Here is an 11548-nt window from a genome sequence, read left to right as displayed (position 1 = left end):
GAATATGCTGTGGGACCAATGGGCCTGAAAATATGTTTATAGTCCAATGGGACCAATGCGCTGTGGGACCAATGCGCTGTGGGAACATAGACACGCTCCCAGGACATGCATGGTGCACTATCTGGCTAGCAAATGTATGGTAGCATTGTGTTTAATTACGAAGGCCCACACATTACTGCTGCAAAACGTGTCTATGGACACATAATTACAGTACATTACAGACGTGCTGTACAATACACACACTGCATGTGCACATTGCTAACAAATCCTTTAAAGGTGGAGTGTGTCATTTTTTTTAGTAGTTAATTTCCATTAATCATACAGTCCATCCATTTTCATCTTGTCCGCAAATAGCCAAAATGTCCAAGTTCACAGTATGGTTTGGAAGGTTTCATTTCTCACAAATGAATACGTGGATCCTCTCTGTGTAAATCTGCCATTTTGAATTAGCCTACCAGTCATATCATAGTTGTCTTCCGCTGTGAAATCGTCTCTTGTCAGGACAGTCCAATGATTCATCAAAAAGGATACATATGTGAATGGGAAGCATACATTTAGGAAATAAACAACTAAAAATACACACTGGACCCTTACAACATTTGTCTGCCAGATTATTATAACCACTTAAATAACATCATGTGCCCCTCTTACATAAAGCTACATGAAAGCTACGTACAGCTATGACACCAGATTGAGATCAGTTATTATGTGGCATGAGATGATATCAGTGAGTAAGTGCATTGTTGAGGAAACAAATTCACCTGTGTGTGTGTGTGTGTGTGTGTATGTGTGTGTGTGTGTGTGTGTGTGTGTGTGTGTGTGTGTGTGTGTGTGTGTGTGTGTGTGTGTGTGTGTGTGTGTGTGTGTGTGTGTGTGTGTGTGTGTGTGTGTGTGTGTGTGTGTTTAGGTGTGCATTCATTTGTGTTTATACAGAGTGTTAGAAAAGTGAGTACAACCCCAACATTTCTACAGATTGTTAATTATTTATTTTCGGGCAACGCTCAACACTGAGGAAACGATAGTTTTCCCACCAACAAAAGTAGTCAATGTACAGCATATATAACAGTGTGAATTTATTTTTCAGTCAAAACAACTCAATATTCAGCCATCCATGTCTAAATCATCGGTGAAGAAAAGTGACTATTGTTTCCTCAGTGCTGTCCCATGAAAAGATATCATTACAAATCTGCTGCATTGTGAGGGATGCACTCACTTTTGTCATACACCTTATATATCTCTGTGTGTGTGTGTGTGTGTGTGTGTGTGTGTGTGTGTGTGTGTGTGTGTGTGTGTGTGTGTGTGTGTGTGTGTGTGTGTGTGTGTGTGTGTGTGTGTGTGTGTGTTTGTCTGTATTCATTTGTGTGTGTGTGTGTGTGTGTGTGTGTGTGTGTGTGTGTGTGTGTGTGTGTGTGTGTGTGTGTGTGTGTGTGTGTGTGTGTGTGTGTGTGTGTGTATTGATTTGTGTTGGTATATCAGTGTATGTGTGTGTCTGTGTGCGTGCATGCGAGTACGTGTGTGTGTGTGTGTGTGTGCGTGTGTGTGTGTGTGTGTGTTATCGTCGTCCTCTGCGGACGTGGATTCCGTCCAGTATTCGTGGGCTGCAGTGGCGATTGTACTGCATGGTGGGGTTGGAGTGGTCAAACGGAGCCACCCCGAACTGGTCATACTCGGGAAACAGGCGGGGAATGCTGCAAACACACACACACACACACACACACACACACACACACACACACACACACACACACACACACACACACACACACACACACACACACACACACACACACACACACACACACACACACACACACACACACACACACACACACACACACACGGTTAATCGTTCAACAATTTCATTCTAATTTTATAACAGGCTTCTCAACCACACCGTCACACATAGTCGTTAACATCTTTACATTTCACAGCTACTGTATGGCAGTGTTTCTCAACCTTTTTTAAGGTGAGGCACCCTTTCAATTCATGAAAAATTTCAAGGCACCCCAAACCAACAAGCCGTAGCATGGCATGGCATCGCATCCGATACCACACAAGCTTAGAAAAGTAACTCATTTGGAGACGTCACACGACCTACGTTCGAAGTTGCAGTTGACTGGAGCGACCTAGATTTACTTTATTGTGCGTAAATGGCAGATGAAAGATTCCAATGACTAGCATTAACTTATCAATTTAGACAAATATGTATTATATTACATCATTTATTTATCAGCCACGTTTCCGCGGCACCCCTGAGGGGAGCCCGCGGCACCCCAGGGTGCCCCGGCACCCCTGTTGAGAAACACTGCTGTATGTGACTATCGTTTGCCCTATTTGGACTGCAGGTAAGAACTGATGCTCTTGGCCCAGCTGTGGCTCAGTCGGCTGGGCACTGGACTGCTACGCCACAGATTCTTTAAGTATAGAGATATGCCAACATAATAGGTTTCTATGGGCACCTAACATGACCAGGTTCCGGTCTGCCTAAAGGGACGTGTCATAATGCTCCTAGCATTGAATAGAACACTCCTCAGGTCTGGTCTAGGTCTGCCTAAAGGGGGATTTCCCCCCCAATAATAGAACCCGGAAACAATGGGCCAATGGAACCTCTCTCTCTCTACTCTCTCTGGCTACGCGGTTTCCCAACCCGGCTCATTTCCCCGATCCTCCCCCGTCTCTCTCTCTCCCTCTCATTTCCTTTCCCACTCTTCACTGTCATGTCTAAATAAAGTTGAAAAGCCTCATTTTTTTAAGATGCTCATGATTAATTGTATCAGACAGAGTGAAACAAACAACTACAGTGTTGGGCTCGGTCGTGAAACCAGCATTTGAGCAGGCGAGCGATTTTTCTGTGTCTCCACGTTTTCTGGTGACTTGAGTATTTGTTTTTGTTGTTGTTGTTGTGAGAGGGAGGAGAGGGATGGAGGGAGGGGATGCTAAACAATCCACTGGCCCATTTTCTTTAGCATGAGCTTATAATCCTACTGTGGTGTGGCTGGCTGGACCTCCCATCCCTCTGACCCCAGCATGGCATTAGACTCAAACATCACATGAGCTTCTGGCCCAGAAATGGAGACGTTAAGACACGCACGCATGCATGCACGCACGCACGCACAAACACAAACACACACACAACAGAGCTACTCACCCCCCCCCCACACACACACACACATACACCACACACACACACACACACTCTCTCTCTCTCTCTCTCTCTCTCTCTCTCTCTTTCTCTCTCTCTCTCTCTCTCTCTCTCTCTCTCTCTCTCTCTCTCTCTCTCTCTCTCTCAGCCCTTATGTTGGTCTTTAGGGATTACATTACCCCCCCTCTCTCTCGGAGGATGGAGAGCGCAGCACCGCATCATAGTCCAAAGACCAGCTGTGCCAGATGGACTTCACCTCTGGCTTCAACAGTCACGTGTGCCTCCCTCCCTTCCTCTCTCTCTCTGTCTCCCTCTCTCTCTGTCTCCCTACTCCTCACATCCCTGCCCCCCCTGCTCCCCTGCCCTCCCTTCCCCATCCACATCCACCCTCCATCTCAAGCACAAAACATTGCCAATGTGGATGTAATGCGTCTCAAGGCAACACAGAACAGCATGGCATTAGGATATTTAGAGAAAAAACAAAAATGTCATTGGATTACGTAAACATTAGCATTGCATAGTTATTGTCATGTTATTCACATTAACATTGCTACATCCTTAGCCTATGTATTCGTTTGTTTATACTCTATACTCTCTGGAAGCCCCTTTCTATGCATATATCATGGCTGGGGGGGGGGGGGGTATTCGGACATACCGCCATTCCGACAATATTTGATTGTCATTCCGAGCCATTCCGAGTCATTTGAACATTGTTGCAATTACTTAAAGGCACGTGAACAACGTTCTAACTCAATTGACATTTGCAACAATGTTGTTACATGAGCGGAAGTGGAGAGAGTGACAGTGCAATTACAGGATTAGTGTGTAATTTAGTGTCTAATTTTGTCTCGGCCCAAATGCCCTTACAGGTAGGGTCTGAAAACAGTTCCTCCAGGCTGGAAAAATGGTTCCTGCAATAAAAAGTCAATGTCGGAATGGTGGTATGTCTGAATGTCGGTATGTAACCCTTGGCTAGTAGTTAATTTGGTGCCCTAGACGAGCATTCACTGTCTTTTTGTGGACATGTAAAAATTGCCATTCACCTAAAGTACATATAGGTATGCTGAGTGGGTGGCCATGAATAATCATTGTCAATGTTTTATTTCGCGAGACGTCATTTTGCAGGACTTTCAGGCGTTACTGGTGCCCCAAGACATTTAGCTTGCGTACCCCTAGTGGTACCTATACCCTTCGATGTGACTCACTGGTTGGGGATCCTTTCCTATGCCTAGCACCGGCCCTGTCCTCGCAATGCACTGCTGTCGGTGCTGCAGTACTTACTCTCCGTGGGCGCTGCGGTTGCGCTTGCAGCAGAAGCATGCGAGGATGGCCAGCAGCAGCAGCAGCAGCAGGGGCAGGCCGATACCCAGCACCAGGCCCAGGATCAGGGGCTTGTGCTCCTCCGCCACCCCCGCCACCTGCTCCTCCTTCTCCACCTCCTTGCCCACCTCGCCCGTGCCCGTCCGGTTCACACTGTCCCGCTCTGCAGTGCAGTCAGGAAAAGAGATGTCAGGGACAGTTTTGACTGGATGTTTACTGAGGTGTGTCCAGGGGTGAAACGGGGTGCGCACCAATGCATAGCACCGGTATAAAATTAACAGTCAGTGCGCAGTACCGGTAAGAGAATAGGGTTCATGCTGACCAAAAGCACCGGCAAGACATGAAAACTACTTTCACCCCTGGGTGTGTCTTAACAATAATAATGCTATTGTGAATGTGTGTGTGTCTAGCCATACTGTACGTTTCATGCTGGCCCACTCTGCAGACAGTGGGGAAAAGAGGGTGATGACGGTGAAAGAAGAATGCAGAAGAGGAAAATGATGGAAATGTACAGTGAGCAGAAAAAGAGAACAAAAGAAAACGAATCACTGAATGAAAGCGTATGGTTCACGTTGCCCCCCTCTGTAGGGGAAAACAGGCAGGCAGGCGGTGAGAAACAATAAGAGACTTTGTTGGAGTAGGTGAAAAATGGAAAATAATATGTGCATTCCAATATGCGGACTCCCGTCCCCCACTTGTGCTTGTGGCCTTGCATTTTGCTGACGCCCAGCCTCCATGGAGAAAACAATAAGTTTTCCCGCTGTCAGCCTAGCCACAACAACTTTTGGGGAACTGTTCTTCATTCACCATCCCACATGCAAATGAGAAAATGACATTAGAATTGTGCTTTTGCAAGATATTAATTAATGAATTAATGAATTGCCTGTCGTCAGTGATGTCATTACGAGGTCACAAGCAGGCAAGTGAGCAAGGGAGGACGGGAGTGTGCATATTGGACTCCACACAATGAGAGAAAATGACACAAATGACTGAATGAAAGTGTGGAAAAAAATGTGAAAGCAAGGGATGTAGAAAGGGACAAAGAAACAGAGACAGGGAGAAGCAGAGACAGAGACACAGGGACATAAAGGAGAAAGACAAGAGACAGAAATAGATACAGAGAGGGGGGCATGGGTGAAATCCTAAACATCCTTCTGCCCAGAGTAATGAAAACACGAGAAGAGGAGGCGCATGAGAAGGAACAGGTGGAGGGGAAGGAAGGAAAGAAGGAAGGAAGGCAGGAGAGATGCTTTCAAATCCAGCAACTCAGCCTCCACTTGTGGAATGAAGAGAGAAGAGGAGGAGGAGGAAGAGGAGGAAGGAAGCCATTTATTTAAGTGGAAACCGCAGCTGTCTTGTCTCTAGGCCCACACTCAATCCTATCTCCTGATAAAATGCTAAGGGCTTTGATTAAATGCACTGATACACTCAGAGGGCCTTGACAATTGGTGCAAAAGGCTTTTTTTATCTGCACTTGGAAATCAGTTTGTCAATAGGGAACATAAACCATTCGCACAGCGTCACAGCCCTGCAAACATGGTTGCACTCAACAGCTCAGCTCAATTTCAGGCATTGAATCTTTGAGAAAATAGAGGAGAAATAAAATAGAAAATCAATAGCTGAAATACAGTGCTACACCTTTTATAGGCTTATCTCAAATGTGTCCAATGTATCAGTATCAAGTCATACAGGAGCTTTTGGAGAGAACAGGTCATGTTGGGCCACTCACCAGTGAAAAGTGGTCCAGCTAATATTTATAACTATTACAATTAGGGACCTTTCAAGCTGTATTCATGATTAAACTTTATGGGAGATTTGAATCAATCGCCATTGACAAATAAAACGGTTTTGCTCAAAACGCTTCAGTTGTGACCTCATGATGATTGGGCGGCTGTTTCTTGGGATCAGAGCGTCACAGGTCGGAATCCTCTACCCGTGCGAGACATAAAGTAGTTTCCTGAATCCACACGCACCCAACTGTGCTTGAGCAAAGCACCCAACTCCACATTTCTCAGAGGACACCTCTGCGTTCACTCTGGAAAAGATGTAAGTGATGTTGTGATCCTGCACACACATAGACACACACACACACACACCCCACCCCCTCGCCCTCTACTTATACTCACCCAGCACACAGGACTCCATATGTGTGCCATTGCAGACACACCTGTAGTTTCCGTAGGTATTGGAGCAGACTGCTGGGGGCACACACATGGCCTCCCTGGCTTTGCACTCGTCCAAATCTAAGGGCAGGTATAAAACGTGGTTTATGGAAATAACTATGACATAGGGATATCTATGACACAGTATGATGCCCTCATGAGAGAGAAAGATGGGGAGCATGAGGTTGAAGAATGAGCGGGGATGATGTTTGAAGTATGACATACAAGGTACCTAAACAGAGATTTTAAAGAGTAGCTTAGGCATACTTAAATGCTACTGTTATAATAACCATCAATGCAACAAGAGCTCATCATTTTTCAATTCTCAAGGACCTGTGCATCTACTGTATGCAACATATACAGTACATTAATAAATTCCACTGTGAACCAACGCCCTCTTACCTCCTACATCCGCCACCTTGATGTCATAGTAGCGGCTGACTCGGTTCAGGTAGTCCAGGACGTACCAGTGTGGGGTGTCGCTGGACATGTTAATGCGGTACTCCGTTAGCCCGTTGGCAGAGGGAGGCTGTCGCCGTGCCTTGCTGGCATTGTAGAACTTATTCTGGAAGCCCATCTTGAGGATTGACTCCAGCTGAGACACAAACAGTGGCCCACAAAGTTAGGCACCTCAGAAGGACAGATGGCGTTCTGCTCAGTGAAATGCTACAGTCTTATACAAGTAAGCCCACATTAATTGCGGGGCCACAATGCACTCCGTCATGGTCCAGTGGTTAGCATGTTAAGCTTGTCATGATAAGGTTAGTGCATATGCTACATCCTTTATAAGTCGCTTTGGATAGAAAACATCTGCTAAATGCAAAGTCAAGGAAGATGGCTTTGTAAGTCGCTTGGGATAAAACCTCTTCTAAATGCACTGTAATGTTAAACCCACTCATTCCACTTCATCTCATAGGAGTAAATAACATGGTCTGCTCAATTCGAGGAAAATATTCTACCCAGACTTCAATGTCTCTTTTAGTTACAATGTAACAGGGTAAGATTTCCTTTCCCCCATAAATAACTTCAATGTCTTATTTAAATGAATAGAATCAGGTCAATAAAAATTGCATAATAATGCAAAAAACATGAAGATTCATGGTATAGGGCTATTACCCTCTGCATGGTAGCCATTTTGCTACTGCTGTAGCAAATGGAATTCATGGACTTCATTTAATTGTTTTGCCAACTCTTTCCAAGCTGACGTCCATTGTTAAACTTCAGTTCATCCTGCCCTTAACTCTGACTGGCCTCTCACTTACCTCCTCTGCTCCAGTGGCCTGCTTCTCTCCCCAGTTCAAGGACACATTAAACACATTCCAACCTGAAAAGCACAGAACCAAGTGAACACATACTCAACTACAGCAGTTTACCTTCTTTAGCTTAGTGACATGTCAAGCACAACGTTTAGAAAATGTTACATACCTGTAGGGTTTGGATCAGAGTCATCTGTAAGAAAGGACACAGGCATGTTATTCCGAGCACGTTATAATCAGGACACTGTAGATCTATCAGTGTGTACTGAAATATAACGCTCATGATTCATATACCTGCCAATATAATCAAGAAATTACATAATTATGTATCTGGAGGACAGAGGTGGGTGCCTCTTCAGCAGACTTGTGCGAAATTCCAAATTGAAATTCACAGTAATGAATTGAAAATTCACAGTAATGCCATAATATGAACACTAGGTTGCGGTGTTCTACGTACTCTCAATGGGTGGAGTAGATTAAATTCAAAGAAATTCAAGGTAATGGCAAAATGGGAACACTAGATGGTGCTATATATTTATCAGTATGTGTCTATTCCCGGCACTTGTTGGGCTGCTTCCACCACCACCTAGTGTTCGTATTATGGCATTACTTTGAATTTCAATTCAGAATTCCGTACAAGCCTGCTCTTTAGAGAACACGCACAGTGCCATGTAAAAATTCAACCTTCGCAGTGCTGATTTCTGATTTCACCAGAAATCATTAGGCCTCATGCAGACAATGGTCACTAGTTGTCATGCAGACAACTTTTGTGTGTGAGCAGTGAGTGATGATGAAAGACGTGTAATGAGTGACACGTTCACTTTCAGACCCGCTTATTCATAGCAGACATATTATCTGCGGAGAACTGAATCAAAAAGCCACATCTTAAAAATGCATGCAGCTTTTTATAACTGTGAGGTGGAAAATTTGTGGGGGAGGATGAGATGAGGCCGATGGGAAAGTAAAGGTGCAAAATGTGGTGTGATGAGGCACTGAAGCCTTAAAGGAACAGTCCACCATTTTTTGATTTTCACATATTTGCAGTATTTCAAAGCATTATTCATGAATGTGCATATCATTTTTGTCTATGTGTTTGCATTGTCTAGTTCAGCAATATAGCCAAATTAAGCGTAGCAATGCAAGTTTAACAAACAAAACATTCTCAAATGTACTTCTAAACTACTTTAAAATTAATGTAAAATTCACCAATGCCTTGATGCTAATGTTCCCATTTACTTACAGTGATTATGCTAAGTTCTGCTAATAATTCTGAAGTAGCCTACTGAAAAAACTGAGAAGAAAATTATACACACATTCATGAATAATGCTCGGCATATATGTGAAAATCAAAAATGGGTGGACTGTTCCTTTAAATGTTTAAATGTTTATTTGCAGATTTCATGCTGCTCGTTCACAAATGTTACTTTTTTCACAAACACTTACTAGCACTTGCATCAAATTCTAAGCATTATGACTGGAGAAATTGCACTTTTCATATATGAAAAGTTGTATAGTCTCCATGTCCATCATATTGAATTTCCAGAAACAGGCATATAGCTGCAAATTTGACTGTACTTTACATACTAGTAAGTATTAGTTTATTACATAGTAAATATTCATGAAAATATCAAATTTGGAAATAGGCAGCACAGTTTCAATGAACAGCATAGTTGCAATACCTACTCTGGTCACTATCCTACACAGTGCACCTTTAAAAAGCAGCTGCTTCACAAAATGTTTGGATTAAACACTGTATGTGGCAGGGGTTTTATTGGACCTTGTAAGACTTCTAGCCTCCTAGCTATAATGCTATTCATACCTTCACTTCTCTTCTTCCACAGGTAAGCTCTGCTGATGAATAAAAAGCATTTCCCTAGTTTTTCCAACCACCATTTCATCCTCCATATTTGCAGATACCCGCGTTATGTAGCACATGAACTACCATAGACAAACTGAGCATGCAATATTATTGAGGTGAGCATGAAGCCTTCAGCTTCAGCTGCTTCACAAAATGGATGGAATAAATAAAGTTTTTACTCCCTGAAGGAAAGCCAGGGGTGCATTTCTTGAAACCATAGTTGCTAACTCTGTTAGCTACTTTGTTGTTTGCAATGCAATTTCCCATTGACAAGTACCCAAGTTACTGACTGGCTAACAACTGCGCTTTCGAGAAACACACCCCAGAACTTTTACAGTAAAGGTAAAAGGCAGTTTCTGCTCACCACAGCCATCCCTCTGGCCAGCCTCCCCGTAGCGGCAGTTGCAGCGTACTGAACCCAGTGTGTTCACGCACTGAAACTTGGCATTAGGACACGTGGATGGATCCAGACACTCATCTATATCTGAAAGAGTTAAGTGAGCGAGTTAGTGCACAGGCGTGTGCACGCATTTGTTTTGTTTTTCTTGTGGGATTATTTCGGCTTTGAAATGCTACACCATCGGTAAGTCACTTTGGATAAAAAAAGTCTTATAAGTATAATGTAATGTCCACCCATTCCTCTTCTTCATTTTTTATTTCTTGTGGTTTGCTCAAATTTCAGGATAAAAAGTGATATTGGGTGCAAGTAAAACCACAACAAAAACAAAGCTATCACATGTAGACAGAAGAGACCGTCCCCTCAAGCTTGCTCTCTTTATTTATTTGATAATAAAGGGGGAAAGAGTGCATGTCTATGTTAAAACTGATGGAATTGTTTGACCACAGGAAGAGCAGTGCTCCTGTAAAGGGGGAGCTGATATAATGTCAATAATCAATCAACCAACCAATCAATCAATCAATCAATCAATCAATCAAGGTTGAACATGTTAATCTCATGCCAATCTCAGTCGTTTTGCCCTGAGCCATCTTAAGTTATTTCCCTTGTCTTTACCTGTGCAGTCCTTCCCGTTGCCAGTGAAGCCCGGTTTACACAGGCAGGTGTAGTTATAACCCATGCTGATGCAGTCGGCATGTGGGTGGCAGGGGAAGGGGAACGGAGGCAGACAGAAATCTGTTGGGGACACCAGAAAAAAAAACACAAACACAACTTTCAGCATGCACAATGTGAAACGTCCATGAAGATGGTCGTCCCATATTCCGAATGTAAAAGTCCAATTGAGAAATTGCATTACATTACATTACACTTGGCTGTTGCTTTTATCCAAAGCGAGATGTCCCTGTAGAGGGATGCCTTGCTGATTGAGGAAGCTGGAAGGTCTTATTGCTGGGTACGTGGTTTAAGGATCAGAGAGTCACATGTTTGCTTGCCACACCATCTAAAATAATTGCACCTCAATGCTTACATTAGTATGGAATGGTTAGAAAGAAGACACAAATACATAAAACAAGGCAAGATATTTCATTCTATGCCCTTACATTACATATTGTACATTAATGGTGTGGATTGGCACTGCCCTCACGATCCGATTCGATCACGATTCGGGAGGTAGTAGATCCGATTCGATTCGATTCTATTAGATCCAATCCGATTCGATTCAATTCTACAATGCATTGCAATGCATTACATTTCTACTGAACGCAAATGTTCAGCCATGATGAGGAAATACAAGTAGTCAGATACTGAGCAACAATTTATTGGCTGTTTTCTGTATCAGTCTGTATCAGTCTTGCAATGTTTTGAAGTGTTTTTATTTAATTTAACATTCATTTGCTCCCGAAATATCCATGG

General features: G+C 43.4%; 1 protein-coding gene across 1 annotated transcript in view; it reads right to left on the bottom strand.

Annotated features, from left to right (window-relative positions):
* Positions 1–1542: 1542 nt before the first annotated feature.
* si:ch73-105b23.6 (fibrillin-1) overlaps positions 1543–11548 on the bottom strand; it is a 33097-nt gene continuing 23091 nt past the window's right edge. The window contains exons 20-27 of the mRNA XM_063192141.1: positions 10751–10870; positions 10106–10222; positions 8443–8466; positions 7887–7948; positions 7027–7219; positions 6589–6705; positions 4424–4625; positions 1543–1688 (exon numbers count right to left, since the gene is read on the bottom strand). Coding sequence (XP_063048211.1) covers positions 1553–1688; positions 4424–4625; positions 6589–6705; positions 7027–7219; positions 7887–7948; positions 8443–8466; positions 10106–10222; positions 10751–10870 — 971 coding nt within the window. The 3' untranslated portion in view covers positions 1543–1552. The remainder of the gene's footprint in view (positions 1689–4423; positions 4626–6588; positions 6706–7026; positions 7220–7886; positions 7949–8442; positions 8467–10105; positions 10223–10750; positions 10871–11548) is intronic.

The sequence above is a fragment of the Engraulis encrasicolus genome, chromosome 24 (genome assembly GCF_034702125.1).
Source record: "Engraulis encrasicolus isolate BLACKSEA-1 chromosome 24, IST_EnEncr_1.0, whole genome shotgun sequence".
Classification (NCBI taxonomy): Eukaryota; Metazoa; Chordata; class Actinopteri; order Clupeiformes; family Engraulidae; genus Engraulis; species Engraulis encrasicolus.
Note: the sequence above shows the minus strand (reverse complement) of the source record. Positions and strands in the feature narration are given on the sequence as shown.